This window comes from Nicotiana attenuata, unplaced genomic scaffold (genome assembly GCF_001879085.1).
Source record: "Nicotiana attenuata strain UT unplaced genomic scaffold, NIATTr2, whole genome shotgun sequence".
Taxonomy (NCBI): domain Eukaryota; kingdom Viridiplantae; phylum Streptophyta; class Magnoliopsida; order Solanales; family Solanaceae; genus Nicotiana; species Nicotiana attenuata.
The window spans coordinates 130,826-149,908 of NW_017672159.1; the positions used below are offsets into that span (position 1 = coordinate 130,826).

The 19,083-nt window shown below is 36.6% G+C and overlaps 1 protein-coding gene across 1 annotated transcript; it reads left to right on the forward strand.

Moving 5' to 3' along the window:
* The first annotated feature begins 361 nt into the window (after window positions 1-361).
* On the forward strand, window positions 362-667 carry LOC109212114. Its single transcript, XM_019375726.1, has one exon. The coding sequence runs from the start codon at window positions 362-364 to the stop codon at window positions 665-667; it is 306 nt and encodes a 101-aa protein (XP_019231271.1).
* The last annotated feature ends 18,416 nt before the right edge of the window (window positions 668-19,083 follow it).

Below are 19,083 nucleotides of genomic sequence, written 5' to 3' on the forward strand. Positions count from 1 at the left end.
ATGCATCTGATAAGTATAGACCATCAAATATTATACTGTTTATAAAGTTTTTTTCTTAAATCGGTGACATACTTTTAATAATTGAAATCTTTTTATGTAGGTAAAATTCTTCCTCTTGCTTATTCAGTGGCTGATTCAGAAAATGATGTATCCTCGGAATGGTCTTCAGACAATTCAGGAATACATATGACTTTAGGGATGTTATGTGCATAGTGTCAGATAGGCATGAGAGTGTATCCCAAATGCAGTTTCTACTATCTATCAATAGGTACCCTATTGTTTCTGTATTTTCCACCCCTGGAATAACATTAAGGCAAATTTCAAGAAGAGTCATAATCAACTTGTGCAAATATTCTTCAAAATGGCCAAAGCATACACAATTAACGAGTTCAATTACCAAATGGCAGAGATTGAAATAATTGATAAGAGGGTAGAGGAATATCTATTTGATGTTGGATATGGAAAATGGCCAAGAGCACATTCAAAAGTTAATAGAATAACAATAATGACATCTGACATTGCTAAATCCATGAATTCAGCAAATAAGTCTGTAAGAGATCTCCCAGTAACTCCGTTGCTAGATCTCTTGACAAATTTGGTTAAGGAGCGAAACTACAGTAACAAAAAGCTTGCAACAGAAACATTTATAAAGCTTGGACAGAAGTAGGAATATATGCTTCAAGAAAACTTTATTTCTTCACGAAAGATGACGGTATAATTTTTATGACCATACTTATTAGATACATTTCAATTTATATGATACTACGCTAGAACAGTTTATGGTACAATTTTTATATAGTACTGATAAAGCCGTTTTAATAATGTGGGTAAAACCATCAAATAATTTGTTGTATACAATATATGATGGAGGTAGTAGATATGTTGTCTGTATGGAGGAAAGAAGGTGTAGGTGCAAAAGATTTCAATTGAATGAACTTCCATGTCCGCATGCTTTAGAAATTATTAAAAAATTAAATATGGATCCATATCAATATTTCTCAGTATACTATATAAAAGAGTACTTAATGAAGACTTATGAAGAACCAGTGTATCCTATGCCTGATGAAACTACATGGTAGATCCCTACAGAAATCTCAAAGTATGAGCTGTTACCACCCAAAGGGAAGATCAAATGGGAAATGCCACATAAATTGAGATACAAAAAATTGCATGAAAAAAAATCTAAGAGATCAAAAGTTACATGTGATATATGTGGACAAGAGGGTCACAACCGTAAAACATTCAGTAATCCTCCAAATAGCACTTAACATACATTTAATGCCTTAGAAATTTGCATAGTATCAAATTAATTCATTGGATTACTGAAATAATTTTACTCATATATACTTTTCTGGAATAAAGTTCAAGAAATATATTAGTTTTATCTATCTCAACTTCTTTTATTTTATTTCAATTTATGTTTTCAGTTAATGAGATGAGGTGCTAATATATCCAACTGTTTTACTATAAAGAATACCATTATTCCATTTATTCCAAATAGTCTTGGTATACCATAGTATTTACCATCATTAATACTATTCCCCATATTGTTGGTATGCCATTATTCTTGGTATTTTCGATAGAATACCATGATTACTGGTATTCATAGGGGTCCTTGCTATACTACAGAGTATACCAGTAATACCACGATTAGTAATACCAGGGGTCTTGGTATACTCTGTAGTATACCAGGTTTATAGGCATTGCAAGTGGTCTTGGTATCCTATGGAGTATACCGTTATTCCCAATCTTGGTATACTACAGATTATACTACGATATATTACTTCTATTCTCAGTAGTATTAGTATACTACAGAGTATACCATGGTTACTGTATTCCCCCTTAATGTTGGTATACTTCCATTCTTCGTATGCCATGGTTATTGGTTTTCCTATTATAATTGATATACTGATACCAATACTATGGTATTCCCATAGTGTTGGTATACTACTTTTCCAAGTAATGTTAGTATGCTACAACGTATACTATGGTTACCAGTATTCCCATAGTTCTGATATACTATTATAGTAGGTATACCATAAAGTATACCATGGTTACTGGTATTCCCATTATAGTATACCATAGTTACTGGTATTCTCCCATAATGTTGGTATACTACTATTCTTTGTATACCATGGTTATTGGTATTCCCATTGTAGTTGGTATACTACAAAATATACCAGTAACACCACGATTACTGGTATTACCGGAGGTATTGGATACTCTATAGTATCCCATGTTTATTAGCATTGCCAGGGATCTTGGTATACTATGGAGTATGCCATTATTCCCAAAGTTGTATACTATAGAGTATACTACGATTATTGGTATTCTCTGTAGTGTTAGTATACTACAGAATATACCATGGTGCTGGGATTCCCCCATAATGTTGGTATACTTTCATTCTTCGTATACCATGGTTATTGGTATTCGCATAGTGTTGGTACACTAATTTCCAAGTGATGATAGTATGCTATAAACTATACCATAATTAGTGGTATCCCCCCATAATGTCGGTTACTATAATAGGTATACTAGGAAGCATACCATGAACTGGCGTTTCCATTATAGCATATCATAGTTGGTGATATCCCCCCATAATGTTGGTATACTAGTATTCTTTGTATACCATTGTTACTATTATTCCTATTATAGTTGGTATATAATTAAGTACACCGTGGTTACTGGTATATCATGATACCAACACTTTGGGGATACCCTAAAGTTGGTATACTACTATTTTCAGTAATGATAGTATACTTTAGAGTATATTTCCCTCGGTATAACATATCATACCATGATCACTTGTATTCCCATAATGTTGGTATACAATTATTTCAAGTAGTATACCATCATGGTGACTGGTATTCCCAGCAATAACTGGCATTGTAATATATCATGATAACCGGTATTCCCATTATCCTTGATCATTATTGGTATTTCCAATGGGTCTTTGGTATAACAACAGAATCTACTATAATAACTGGTATCCTCAGTGGTCATGGTATATCTTTAACATTAATAGACCAAATTTTTTTTATAGAAGCATAGAATGTTGATATTAGTATAAGGTAACGGTTGCACAAGGAGCACAATTACAACCAAAAGACTAAATTTAAGATTTCTCAAAAGAAATTTAGAAGATGTTTGCATATACTATACTCAGAAGCAAAAAACTAGTAATTTTCTAAAGTACATCAGTAATTTTGCAATGCTCACAACTATAATACTACTTTTCCAAAATATGAAAGTACTAATTAATCAACATCATCACTGACACCTAAAACCTAAAAAATTACTTCTTAATCCTTGTGTTGCGCATTTTTGAAATACAAGGTTTGTCTAATCTTCCGGTGGCCTTATCTTCACTAACCAGATTTTCCACCTGCATTTTCTTCCTGTAATGGTATAACGTTTCAAATCTAGTTCGGAGATGTTGAGAATCAAAGATGTCATTGTTTGCAAGAATCTTCTTATCTTCAATGATATACTTCGCAAATGCACAAACATATACACTGGAATCACTACATACAAAAACATAAATAAAAAATAAACAAGACAACAATAAAACAACAAACACTGAAGAAGATTATCTAAAACAACATAACCACTTATGCTTTTTCCTATTCAGGCAAGTCGTTCACTGATAAAAGAGGAAATGGATCAGCCATATTCTCTTTCCCCAAATAATGAGAGTGATCCCTTGTAAATACAATCAACCGTACGTAAAACTGCAACATTACCTGCGAGTTACAATTAACTTTCTTTCAACAAACTGAGAAAACTCATGACTAACTAATAGAGGAACTTCTTGTGTAATTGAGGTTTTAAAAGGGTGATCCCCTTTCACAACAACACGAGGTACAACAGGTTTTCTCATTCTTGTTGCATCTTCTTGACTTGAGTCATCTGAAACCACATAAGCTTGAACCTCTCACATGTTGACTGAATCGACAAAGAAGACATTGCAACACCTTCACGTGTAGAGCAATTTGGTATAGAACACATTACAGGACCTACACCTATAGAATGGTTCACAATCTCAGAAGTTAGTTTATGAATCTGAGACTCAATCTGAGAGTCGCTCATCTCAAGCTCGTAATCTGGAAACATTTCCGTTGTTGATTGTTTACGAATCTCAAGGGCTGGAACATCTTCATCACCTGAATGTTTAGGCATCTGACAAGATGGAAAATCTTCAATTGTTGTTTGTTTACCAATCTCACATGGTAATATATGAGCCTCCGTATCACAGATTTCAAACTACTTATCATCATCCATATTTCCTAAAGTCGTTTTACTAACTCCAACATCAACTAACGCAGGTGCTACATAAAATACATCAAGCTGTCAGAAAGATAAGCATAAAGAAAATTAAATATTGAACTATACATTTAAATACCATAAGTCCCTTCCTTGATCCCTTTTAAATTCACAACTTTATTATTATTGCCATCATTTTTATGGGTATCATGGGCATCCTCTTCACAGCCAGACACTAAAGCATTTTTAAATTCTTATTACAGAACAAGTAAAAAAGTCGCAACTAAAATGAAACAAGCAGTATGTTGAAATCCCAAAAATAGACCAACATATAATACACCAGTCTACTAGTATACCCTCTTTCTCTTTGTTTTCATCGACCGCATCCTGATTAGCATCACCATCAGCATCTTTATCTTTTTTGACATATCTGTTATATTAGTGCTACATCAGAAATTTCAAAAAAGTCTTATTAACTTCAGAACTACCAAAAAATAGAAAAATAATACAACAAGGTAAACTGGTATACCTTTAATTGCTCTTCTTAATTGAATCAATGGTATCGAACACCTCTACAAATTTCTCTGCCAGATAATTTTTTAAAATCACTAGTTCATCCTTATATTCCTTATTCAATGATAATACTTCTTTCTTCAATTCCTCTTGGCCATCTACCAAAATCTTAAACTGAACATCCTAGTCATTACCTACGGGCAAGACATTTTTACCTTTAGACTGTTTTGTTATTTTTTTTTAGGTGGAAGGTCGATAAAGGCATTCCCTGAACTATGACATTTGTCATGAATATTCTCTACCACCTCCTTCTCCAAGTCATTTGCAGTTTTGCTTTGTATTTTGATATTTGAGGTGGAGGATCAACAAAGTCATTATCTGTTACCTTATTGTCCAAGTCAACTGTAGCTTTCCCCTGCCTTTTCACCTGCCATTTGTCCTGCCTTTTTGAGCTCTCAGGTGGATGATCAACAAAGTCATCATCTGAACTAGGTTGTTTCTAATAAACATTATTTGCCACGTCATTCTCCAAGTCGTCAAGAGACATATTTCTTAAATTCAAATACATAAACTAACATCTAATAAGTTAGTAAAAAAAAGTTCTTACTGATGGTATACTATTTTACATAAGAAATAGTCACAGTTATACTAGTGACTTGGTATACTAGAATACAAATGTGTATATCACATGATATACCACTATTAACTGAAACAAATATCTAATAAGTTAGTAACCCACTATCAAGCAAAATGCTAGAGATTAATTCCAAGGTAGCCTTGTATGCATCTCTTCCCCATGGATAACTGTTATAGTCACCTTCCTCAACCAAGTCAAAGTAACCCACTATCAACCAATTTGGTTTTCTTTATATAATGGAGAGAGGAGTTTATCACATAGAGCACTGCCACCTTCACAACATCTTCGTTAGAATCAAATATTTTATTAAGAAAATAATCTGAAAAGTATTTCTTAATAAGAGAAGGGTAATTCGCAAAGTACTTTTCAATCAAACGGTTATTCTTTCCCTTAGGACGAGTAGGGAGCTATACATCACCAGTATATTTTAATACAGTCATACAAGCAAACTCAGACAAACAAAATGTAGCTTAACTCTATTGACAACAAATGATATTTCAGCCTCATTTTCTTTTTCAACCTCATCATCAATAAAGAGTATTTCAATTGCGATTACATATATATTCTAGGAAAATCCAACAAATACCCTAAACAAGTTGACCTAAAAATCCTAACTTGTGTTGTTGATAATTTTCTTCTCAAATCGCTGACAATCTCATAATTGAAATGAATACCAAGTTTCGAATTATCGCTTGCATTTAAATAGACACACACATATAATTATATCACATGGTATATATTAGAGGATTTGGCTCTTAAAAACTAAGCTCTAACATACATAAAACTTCGAATACATTCAAAAATTTAACTTTGAAGGGGATTTAATATGTTTTTTCTGACGAAAACCAGATTCAGAAACCTTCCTCTTTTTTATAGGCCTCGAATCAGTTTGAAAAACATCAAGTTCTCATTGCGAAGAACTTAAGAACGACCAATTTTGTGTTACTCAGCACTTTGAGAACGCGTTCTTCTCAAACTAGTTGCTCCATATCCATTTGACTTTGCTGAAGAACCATGTATTGAAGATGATTCTCCATTTGCCTGACCACTTAAGAGGATTTTCGGATCAGTTTGAGAAACATCAATTTGTTGTTGCTTAGAACTTGGAGAACCATCAATATCTCGTGCCTTAGCACTTTGAGAACGCGTTCTTCCCAAACTAATTGGTTGAGATCCATTTGCCGAAGATGATTCTACATTTGCATGGTAGATTGGAGCCTCTTTTATATAAGACTCAGCCATTGTAAGTGACTGATTTTTGATATCCATATCAACATTAGAAACCCGTTGTGAAGGTGGGATTGGATGGAAAGGTCTTGCACGCTTAAGAGTGTGTTTTTTACCCATAAGACTACAACACTTTTTTTTCGAAATTAAAGCTTGACATTGCCAAATTTTAGAGGAGGAGAAATCAAATTGGAAACCTAACGTAGATTTAGAAGCGAGAATTCGCTATTTTGCAGGAAATTCGGGAAAACTTGCAGAAATTTCGCGTACGTTCAGCTAGAGAAGGGTTGTCTATTTTGAAATTGGGAAAGAGAGAGAAGGTATTGGAATAAAACGTGGGGCGCGCGTGTGATAAACTATAACTTTGGGGTAGGTCGCGTCATTTTTAAAATTAGGAGCATTTTGATCTTTAAATCTTTAAATGGGGCTCTAGGTGTCATTTTCTCCTTAATATATATATATATATATATATATATATATATATATATATATATATATATATATATATATATATATATATATATATATATATACTTACCTCAGTGAGGTAATAGAAGCAAGAATTATAAATGATGCTCGCTATCACCTGTACAGTTCAAAATTCTACATGTACAGAATATAAAATATGACCAAATCAGTAAATCACACATAAAACCACGTTGGTGCTCTCAGTTTTCTCAACATATTCTGCTCGTCAACAATCCAGCATATAAGGAAGAATTCACATCACGGCTCTCAGGCCCACATAAAAAACTTAGTAACCTAACCAAATCAAAAACCAGCTCTTCTAGAGCTCACATCAACCAGAAACCCGTCGGTTTCTCATAATCCGCGTGTACACCATCAAGAGAAAAATATGAGAGAGCGACCCTAGGGTACAGATCCATATCCCATGCAGCACGAACAACTCACGTGCTATCATCCCGGCGTGGTCACGTGCACAATATCATAATTCGTCTGGCATGGTCACGGGCTATATTGCGATCGCCTCGGCGTGGTCACAGGGTATATCACAATCAGCCCGACATGGTCACACGCTATATCACAATCTGCCTGATGTGATCTCAGGCATAACAACACAATCCGTCCGGTGTGGTCACAGGCATAACAACACAATCCACCCGACGTAGTCACATGCATAACAACATAATCCGCCCAGCGTGATCAGAGGCTACCAGTCCACATCATATCAGACAAAAAACAATTATATAAGAATACATGTATATGATCCATGAATATCAAATTTCATACTCCTAGACTGGTATAAATGACATACTAATGTGTATGCATGTGCAAAGTGTGTTATCATAGCTCAAATCGGCAATTTCATCACGGAAATAGCAATTATCAAGTTCATTCAGGAGATTAGCCTCTATGTAACCTCAAAACATGGATCAAATAGCTCACAAAAGGGTTACAACTATGAGAAACATCACAGATAACGATCAATTCAAGACATGTCATAGCCTAAGCACTACCCCGAGCATGGATAAATACACCGATGCTCGTACATGGGCTTAATCCCCATACATATGCGCACCCATAGCACGTAGATATCACAAATAACTCAAGCAACTGCTGCCTAAACTAAGTTTAGATAAGATACATACCTCAAGTAAGCCAAAATCAAACACCGAGCAGCCAAACAATACTCTAAAAATGCCATCATGCGCGAATCGACCTCTAAACGTTTCAAAACTAGCCAAAAGCAACTCACAATCATCAAATAATGCCAAAGGAAACAAACCCAAACGATAAAGGTCGAGTTTTTAATCAAATGCTCAAAGTCAACTAAAAGGTCAACCCTGGGGCCACACCCCGGAACCTGACAAAACTCTCAAATTCTGACAATCCATTCGAATACGAGTCCAAATATATAATTGGTTTCCAAATCCAACCTTAATTTCATGTTCAAAACCCCAAAATTCATTCTCTTAAGTTCAATTCGAAAATCCCCCAATTTCTTCTCTTCAAATCCTTGATATAGGAGTAATAATCCATATCAAAATGTATAATCAAAACAAAGATAAAATTACTAACCCTCAAGATTTGGGTGCTTTAGTCCTCCATGTAGCGTCTTACTTGTGCTCCAAAAACTAAAAAATTGAAGGAAATGAACTCAAAATCCCGAAATTGGACATTAAATACCACTGCCAGGCCTCCTTCTTAACGATTGCGGTCAACAACCCCGCAATCGCGGTTCACAAAATGCCCATTATGATTTTACCCTTTGCGATCGCAGCTAAGAACCTCCGCTATCGCTATAAACAAATACCAACAAGCTTGCTCAACTCCTCCAGACAGCCTCTAGTATAATGGCCATAACATTTTGTACAAAACTTCGAATGACAAACGATTTGATGTTCTGAAAACTAGATACAAAGAGCTACAAATTTCATTTTAGATCACCTCAAAATTTATAAAAGATTGCAAGATATAAGCTTCCGAAGTCAGCTCAGTGACAATAGAAATTTCTTCTTCGCAAATGCGATTAACATGTCCAAAATTGCATTTTACTCTTCGCAATTGCATCCCAAAGCTCCGCGATCGCGATGTACACCCCTGTAGCCCAAAACCAGCAGTTGAAAAGGGCCTAAAAATGGTCCGAAACCACCCCGAACTCACCTAAGCCCCTCGTGACCCCATCCATTCATACCAACAAGTCCATATACCTAATACAAACTTATCAAAAGCTCGAAACATCACTAATAACATGAAAATCAAAAATCAAAGATCAAGATCATTCTCTTAACTTTCAAATGTCCAAACTTCGCCGAACACATCCGAATCCTACCAAATCAACTCGGAATGAAACCAAACTTTTCACACAAGTTCCAAATGACAAAACGAACCTATTCAAACTCCCAAATAACATTCTGAACCCGATAACATCAAATTCAACTCCCGATGAAACCTATGAACTTTCCAAACCTTCAAATTGCCAATTTGAGCCAAAACATTCTAAAAATATCCAAATGCAAATCCGAACATACGCCCAAGTCCAAAATCACCATCCGGACCTGACGGAACAATCAAAACTCTAATCCGAGGTCAAATGCACAAAAGCCAAACTTGGTCATCTCTTCCAACTCAAAACTTCCTAGTTCAGAATCATTCTTACAAATAAATCCCGAACCATTCGAAAACCAAAACCAACGATACACGCTAGTAATAATACATCACATGAATCTACCCATGACCTCAAACCACCAAACTGAATGCATATGATCAAAGCGACCTGTCGGGTCATTACATTCTCCCACACTTAAACATACGTTCGTCCTCGAACGTGGTAAGAGTCGTTCCAAAGCCATCAAATCACTATATAACCTCACCATACACATACCCAGGGTGATTCCATGTCACCCCCAATCCATATATTCTCGGCACCCAACCTATCTGCAGATCCTTTCTTTAACCTTAGTCCATAAACATTAGAACCCAATCTCCAACATCCGAAACTTACTATTAGACCCGATTTCTCGCATATATACACTTTATACGTCTGAACAAGCTGTATCAAGCCATAACCATAACCCAAAATATAATCACATGATATACCACATAACTTAGACACTCATAGTAAAAACTTTCGACCATAATAGTTGCTCAGTAACAAATTCGGTACCGATAACAATCCTCATATCAAATAAAACCTTGTTCTAACCATTCATACACTGCCAATGATGAAAGAGACGCGTAGAAACTCACAACCACTCATTAGATCAATAATTCGTAGAGCTGTCTCACCCAACTAGAACCATAACCAAATTTTAAGTTGACTAGTGACGTTATTCTTCCAAACATATCTTAATCAATTCTGACAACACTCATTCCAGGTCTAATATCCTCATTTCATCCAGTACAAGTTGCTCAACCAACATGCCACACCAGCACCACCTCGATCCACATACCATGCAATTCGTGCACCAAACAAGAAACAACTCGAATGTACCCAATGATGGAAAGAGAATCAAATGAAAGAACAACCTGCAAGCTCAATTGATGCCACCACAAAGCGCAATTCTATGAACCCATCACACAAAGGGGAAAAAATACATGAAATAAGTACGAAGGATCATATCTCAACATAACTCTCTACGATGCGTGACCCAATCAAAACACCGGCCCACATGGAATGCCTTGAGCCATGATACTCACAATTAATAATCGTATGCATATCAACAACAAACACGCGAGGAGCATGACCATAACCAAGGAGAAACAGATAGCACAATATACCACCAACAGGAAGACCAAAAACCAAGGCGCAATAAACCATCCAAAACCTCATGACCGATCTCGCTCGAATTTTTCCACAAGGCCCAAATAGAACCGCATCATGTATGTAAATAGTCAATAGTCTCCCAACCCATCGTAGCATAGAAGGGCAACACCCCGAACATATCAGGCACGAATAAGATCAACTCTAACCGATGACACACCCTTCAATAATAGCTGTGCTAAGTAAACAAATCTGAGCCGATGTAGAATACATATCCTCAATAGGCTTACCATCAATTTCGATCCTTCCAAAATTGGTAGATAACCTCTGAAAAGTCCACAATAGCCCATCCATAATACATACAGTTAGTCGTCAACCTCTTAGCATACCTTCACTATCGGCAATCAAGGAACAATCTGCCTCTAAGAGCCATCCTAGTCTTCAAATCCTTAGAATACCATAATCTTCATGAGTGATCCCAACTCCACCACTCAAATGACTGACACGTCCTTCATACGCGATCATCCCATGAGAAATACTCCCATGCCACGAAGAAAAATTAGAACATCAACATTCGATTAACCAGGTGATTCCTGTATACCAATCAAGTATCCGCAAATCCAAAAGACAATGCGCCTTCTAAAATACACACCCTTCTCTAGTGATATCAGATAGTGCTAGCATACTTCTAAACATCTAAAATTGTCCATGCTGTCTAAAAACTCATGACCTTCCCTTCGAATGAGAAGCAACCTCAAACCAGCAACCTCAATCCCACATGTCGCACAATATCCATCATGCTATTGTATGAAACAAGAGGACCTCGTTATCAACTCTGACCCATAAGTAGGATACATGTACCATCAGCCAAAAACCTACCACTAGACCCACATCCACAAGTAAATCACAATGCACAACAAAACTCATCTCAAGCCGTTGTTGCGCCTCGTTTTATCACGAAATCGGATTTCGACATGTGACAACTCTTTTAAATGGGTATTAAAAGAGAATAATCGCCACCTAACGATTTTAAGGTGCGTTAGGGAACCCATTTGCAAATAACTCTGTTTTACTAGTCAACGCCACCAAAGATCGGGTAAGGGGTCAAATTACCTCAAAGAGAATGTATTAGGAACTCTCCGAGGTCCACAACTTTGGGTCCTAGCCTAAGTTTACACTATGTGGATTAGATAATTAAGCTAGGTGATCAATTAAGCAAAAGATGTAGAAGTTGAAAACTCTATTATAACATAAGAATTAACTATATGACTAATTGTTACAAGTCTTAAAAATCAAAAGGAGTACAATTGTGTGGATCTTTGACTAAGTGTGAACAATAAGTATATAAAAGGACGGAGGGAGGTCCTAAGTTTTTTAGCCTAAAGGATCACCCCATGCAACATAAATAATACTTTGTAACTCCCTAACGAAAAGGGTTTCTCATATTATTCAGCGGGTATAGAATATCATCTCCTGCTACCCGATTACTATGTTGAAGTTATTACTTAAAGGCGCTCTAATTCAATTCTAAACTTTATCCTATGCGTGCACTACCAGTCCCATACCTATGGTCTAGGAGGCTTTTGACCTACTATTGGGTGGTTCTAGACTTTACTTAGGTTGCTCAAAATGATAAAACTAGGCGACATTCAAAACAGATAGGACTGCACACAAATGCAGTGAAAGGCTTAAGTTGACCTCCACACATAAGCACAAAAGCACGCGATCAGATTCTTATATTAGCAATATATAATTTTAGAATTAAGACTTAGAGTCATCAAGTCCTATAGGCATGGCCTCTAGGTGATTCTGAAGTCCAGTATCGTACAAGCAGCGTTGTTATTTCAGACTAATGAATTCGCAGATTATAGGGATTACAATCCTATAGGCATGATTTCCAAAGTTTTTGTGCAATGAGGTAGTAAAACTGTTTGAAAGCCCAGAATTAATAGCGCTTGATTTATAGACAGGCTTTCTAGGCGTATAATCGTATCTTGTAGACAGGATTTCTAAAAATTAACAATTAGATTTGATTTAATAATACTTTATTCCTATAGGCATGCTATCTAAGCGAGGCAATACAGAAGCAGCATGAAGCAACTGATCAATTATTAAACCTTATAGTAATGGTATCTAGATTAGCGAAGGTATTGCATTATTGTATCCTATAGGCATATGATCTAAAGCGTTGACTAGTAGACATGGAAACAAGTGTAGAATATTTTGACGAGTTAAGTGAAGTGTGTACATGATTCCTATAGGCATGGTTGCTATTAGTGCACCATACACTAAACAAACAACAAGTAAGGCATGTTAGACGTAATAGCAAATAGAACACATAGACCCTATAGGCATGTTTTCTACCCTTTCATGCTAGTATTAGAATACCCTAGCCTCCTTTTACTAATCTCCCCGTTATTCATTATTACTAATTATTACAGGCTAAATAAATAATGTAAACAGAATAAAACAGTCGTAAGCCCAATAGGACAGCTATAAGCCCAACACAAAGAAATCCTCTGACTTTCTGGGCCTTCAACAGTCTTACTCTTCTGACCACCAGCACGCCCAAATCCCAAGCTTACAAGGACAACTAGAATGCACCTTAATCCAGTAATCAGGCCCAACAACACATATGGTTCATCAAACCGGGCTCAAACGCGAAGACAGTTGTCTTGCTTACCCAGTAACCAACAACAAATGCCACAAGTAACAACCCACGCAAACTAATTACTCAAATAACTTCGGATATACACGTATACACATGGGAATACTCAGGTATTATATCCAATGAAGAGACTGACTTGTTAAACATGATATCCAGGTAAAGAAGCACATTAATAAGAATAGAACAAAACTCTTAAAGAGATTTACACAGATATGGGTTTAAAACAAACATGGTATAGAACTGATTCAATAGGAGTTCACATATAGAAGGTTTACCGGGAGGGTCTAAAGTAAAACATGCTTGAAACTAGTCCTACACAATCATATAGACACAGTTCCATGGGGTGATAGAGTAACTAGCAGGTATTCATTTAATTCTAAAGAAACCAGAGATTTTGCAGGTTGATCAGGTATGATAAGTTTAGTTATACATCTAGGATTACCCAAAGGCATTAGACTCTAGTAAATTTAACACTAGCATAGCAGGATTTCATCATGATAATAGAGTTACAGTAACATAGAACAATTAAAACCTTGTTGGGGTTCACTAAAGGTATAAGTCATGTTTGGTCTGAACGCTTAAACAATATTGGCATGCAAGAACTCATACGATCATGGATTAATTCTAAGGAAAGTTATCAGCTTGTTCATGATTGCACCAAGTGTGAGATATAAAGAAGGCATGGTCACAGCTAATTGGTAATCAAACAAGATTTCTAAAAGCAAGCATGCTAGTAGACATAGTCCAAATCAACTTACAAATACCACTTAGTTCAAACGCGAGAGACTTAACACATTCGAATTCCAGGCAAACATCAATCATCTCAAGAAGGCTTAAACTAAGGTGATACATGGACTCATGGAAAATGAAACTATACAAAATTCAAAGTTAACGCTAAAGTCAAGTAATGCTTAAGAAAAGCAGAATCCATACACATAATTAGAGTACACTATACAAGTTGAAGCCTATCAAGTTCGATACTAAAGAACATAGAACTGTAGTCCATCGTTAAGACAATAAGATTACAGTAAAGCCTACCACAATACAGTACTGCGGGGTTCACAAAGAGCAAGGAAATTGAGTCATGCTTACTCACGAAATTTCAAACGATATTGGTACACAGAGCACACATGACATAGACAAACTGAAGGGAAATAGTTAAAATTGTAAGAGCCACAAACACTAACCAGCTGCAGATTAAAAGGCAAGTAAAGGAAAAATCAAGTGCCATTGGTAGTTCAGTCAACAGTAATAGAGAAGGAACAACAAGACTCCCAAAATTTCAGTGCGTCAGAGTTCCCAAGGGTTTCAAGTGAACCCCGGGCAGTGCTCGCACTGTGAAAAGAACAACAATAGAATTCTGGTGGCCTTGGATTTCGGCCGGCCAAGGTTTCGAACTTAGAATAGTAGATCGAGTGAGTGCGAGAGTAATAGTAGTGATGATTCTGCAAAGGGGAAATTGGGGGGATTATATAGTAGCAAAAATCAAACATCCAAACAAGGAAACATAATCAATCAAACATAAATAAGGAAAGAAGATCATGCAGAATCGTTTTAGAACCAAATTAGGAGAAAAATCAGGCAAACCCCAGTTTTGCCCGGAATCACAAATTGGCCGAAGAATCTAGTCAAATCGATCTCATATAGCCTGGAGGTGAATGTATCAGGTCGAGAATATGGTAGTAGTCAAGAATATGAGCCACAGAAACCTCCTAAATAACAGCTTCCTTAAATACTTCCATACCAAACGAGTAATGTCAAGAAAACAGGAAAGAAATATTGTGAGTACAGAAAAAGGAAAGAAAATATGGGAGATTTCCATATTTTCTTGGGCACGGACCGTGATTTGGAGTGAGGCGGCTAATGTTTGATGTGAGATAAGATGAGAGAGGCTGAGGGCGGCGGTCGTTGAGAAGTGGTAGGGTTTCTGGGTGAATTTGGTTAATTAAAGAGGGAAATGGTTTATGGGCCGTTGATCATTTGAGATCAACGGCCAAGATTAAAAGAGAGATGGGGCGGGTCACAAAACGGGTCCCGACCGGGTATAGAGGAAGGGTCGTTTGGTTGGGCTGCTAAAGGCAAAATGAAGTGGGCTAAATATTTTGGGCCTATTTTTTGCCTAAAATTCGCTTTAAATACACGAAATTTTATCAAAAAATAATTTACAAAAAGTAATTAACGAATAATAAAATATTATTTATGTAGTAAAATATTTGAAAATAATAGCTTAACATTATAAAAATGTAAAATATTATTTGGACACAAATAATGTAATACAAATATAATTATGCATAGCATATAGGCTATTATTGCAAAATATGTAAACGGCTTAAAAATATAAATATAATTATATGAAAAAAGTAAATATTAGGAAACATATATGTGCATGCAAATAATAAATTTAAATGATTAACTTATCACAAAATAATTTAAAGGGGTAATTAATACTTATTCAAGTAATTTAAATGCAAGAAAATCAATTTTAAAGTTTTAAAAATTATGAAAAATTATAGTAAATACTTATATGACCCCTGTATATTAGGTAATAATGGAAATATGATATTTTAAAAGTATACATGATATATATAAAATGTGAGGGCAAAATTGTGTATCAACAGTTGCCCCTCTTTACCCAGGAATGATGAAAAGAGTTGTTGGGTAAAGAAAATGATAATCAATTTTGTCCAAAATGATCGGGGCACGATGTGTTTTTAAAATGGGGGCCGAACCCTGGTTCTTGAGTTGCCTACATATCCCTAGTGTTACGGGAATCAGGTCGCGTGTAGTTCTGGATCCAACAGCGAATGAAACCGATGGAGTTAGTATGAAAAATGGTTAGAAAATATCTTTTGTATAGGATAGCGTCGTGAATAACGGATAATTTCAGGTGGAACTACGAATGCGAATTTGAACATTACAGATGTATACGGCAAATATATGAGTGATTACGAAACAAAGGGTAATCAATTGCTGATCATCGGTTACGTTTAAGATGATTGAAAGGTGTGAATGTTGTGAATGGGAACCGGAGTGAGAATTGCTCCTATTTGTAGAATAGTTACCTCTCGAGTTACCTGCAGAACTTAAAATATAATGCACGTGAATATATATAGTTATTGCGTAATTTAAACATGATGCAAATTCCCTTCGGACCATGAAAGTTGTCTTCGGACGATGAGGATGATGTCCTTCGACCATGACGTCCTGGGTCATGAAATATATGATAAGGGATTCACAAGCCATGAAATGGTGTCATCGGGCCATGAGAATGGTGCCTCTGGACTATGACTCCTCTGAATAATGATATGCAATTTCGAGAGACCCTCCGGCCATAACATGATGTCTTCGAGCTATGAGGATGATTCCCACAGACTATGATGCCTTCGGACAATGTGGCGATGTTCCAGCCCATGAAATGCGAAGATGCAGTGATACTTATCATTTGATAGAGGAAACACGTAATGCTTAGTCATGTGCAAGAATGAAGAAAATCGGTGCTTAACCTTGTGTGAGATGAGGACAAAGCTTAGCCCTATGCAGATAATGAGGGTAGTGGTTAACCCTATGTGGATGAAGGCAGTGTTTAACCTTGTCCAATGACGGAGGCAGTGCTTAGCTTCATGCAAAGAATGGAGACAGTGTTTCGTCTTCATGCAAGGGAAGGCGGTGCTTAGCCTTAACATGATGATCCTAAACATGATGAGATATGACAAACTCGAGATCTTGCACCCATTTCCGACCATAGGGGGAATGAAGGTATTATTATGAAGTGACCGAACCCATAGGGCTGCCTACATATCTCCTCTTAAACGGGAATCAGGTCAAGCGTAGTTCAGGTTACATCAAATAGAAAGTGCAAACATAATCTTAAACATAATATCTCTTGAATGCATCCGAGTTGATAGGTTTTAGCCATATCTCTCCATCCATTTCTGCAATTATAAGTGCTCCTCCTATCAATACTCGGTGAACCATATAAGGGCCTTGCCAATTGGGTGAGAATTTCCCCTTTTCTTCATCCTGATGTGGGAAGATTCATTTTAGCACCAATTGCCCCAGTGTGAATTGCCTTGACCTAACCTTTTTATTGAAAGCCTTTGCCATTTTGTTCTGGTAGAGTTGACTGTGACACACTGCGTTCATTCTTTTATCATCAATGAGAGCTAGTTGTTCATACCGGTTCTGTACCCATTCCACGTCGTTGTGCTTGGCTTCTTGTATGATTCTTAAGGAAGGAATCTCCACTTCGGCAGGAATAACGGCTTCGGTACCATAGACCAGTAGATAGGGGGTTGCCCCAGTTGATGTACGAACTGTGGTTTGGTACCCGAGTAAAGAAAATGGTATCTTCTCGTGCCATTGTTTGTAATTATCTACCATTTTCCTCAATATCTTCGTGATGTTCTTATTGGTGGCTTCTACGGCTCCGTTCATTTGCGGAATGTGTGCTGTAGAATTTCGATGTTTGATCTTGAATGTTTCATACATGGCTTTCATCAGGTCACTGTTGAGATTAGCGGCATTGTCAGTAATGATTGAATCAGGTACTCCAAATCGACAGACAATGCGATCCCAGACAAAATCTGCTACGACCTTCTTAGTGTCATGACCCAAACCAATGGTCCGTGACGGGCACCTGGTGCCTTACTCAATCGAGTACCAACGTATCGTATCTTTCGCATCATATTATCATAGGTAAATGAACCACAAGGGTTGTCATGATATGACTATAACAAAGCATGAGGGAATACTCGACATAGGATGACCCAACATGATATACCGACTTATACATATGATGTACGGGCCTATAAGGCCGAAGTGATCACTCGTACACTGAACATAGGCCTACAAGGCCATACAATCTTTCATATACGTGACATATGTCTACAAGCCTCTAAGAGTAGATAAGTACCATGAAGGTCGGGACAGGGTCCCGCCATACCAATCAATACATGTCCAAATCATACTAACCAAATAAACAACTCCGGAGCAAATAGAGCGCACCAACACCTTCCGCTGAGCTGATTGCCTACTTGGAGGACTTTCAACCTGCCTATCAGGACCTGCGGGCATGAAACAAAGCATCCCCAGGCAAAAGGGACGTCAGTACAAATAATGCACCGAGTATGTACGTAATGAAAATCAGTAACTAAAAGACATGAGAGAAACATAGAGTAAAAGACTCAACATGTAAGTATGAATAGCTCTGCGAATCATTTAATATTTATAATGTCATGCATATGTGTATAAATGTCATATGATGCATAGGTATATGCATATGTAACATCATCAAGCCTCTGAGTGCATCCCATCATATCATCTCGGCCACTGTGGGAAAAATTATCAACATATACCAACTGATGAGGTGGTGGTGCGTATATAACGCCATAACCTTTCCTCATACCCCATATACATATATATATATATATATATATATATATATATATATATATATATATATATATATATATATATATATATATATGCGTATATAACGCCATCTGGTCATGGGTCAATTTGCATGTATAAATGAATGCAATGCATAAGAAG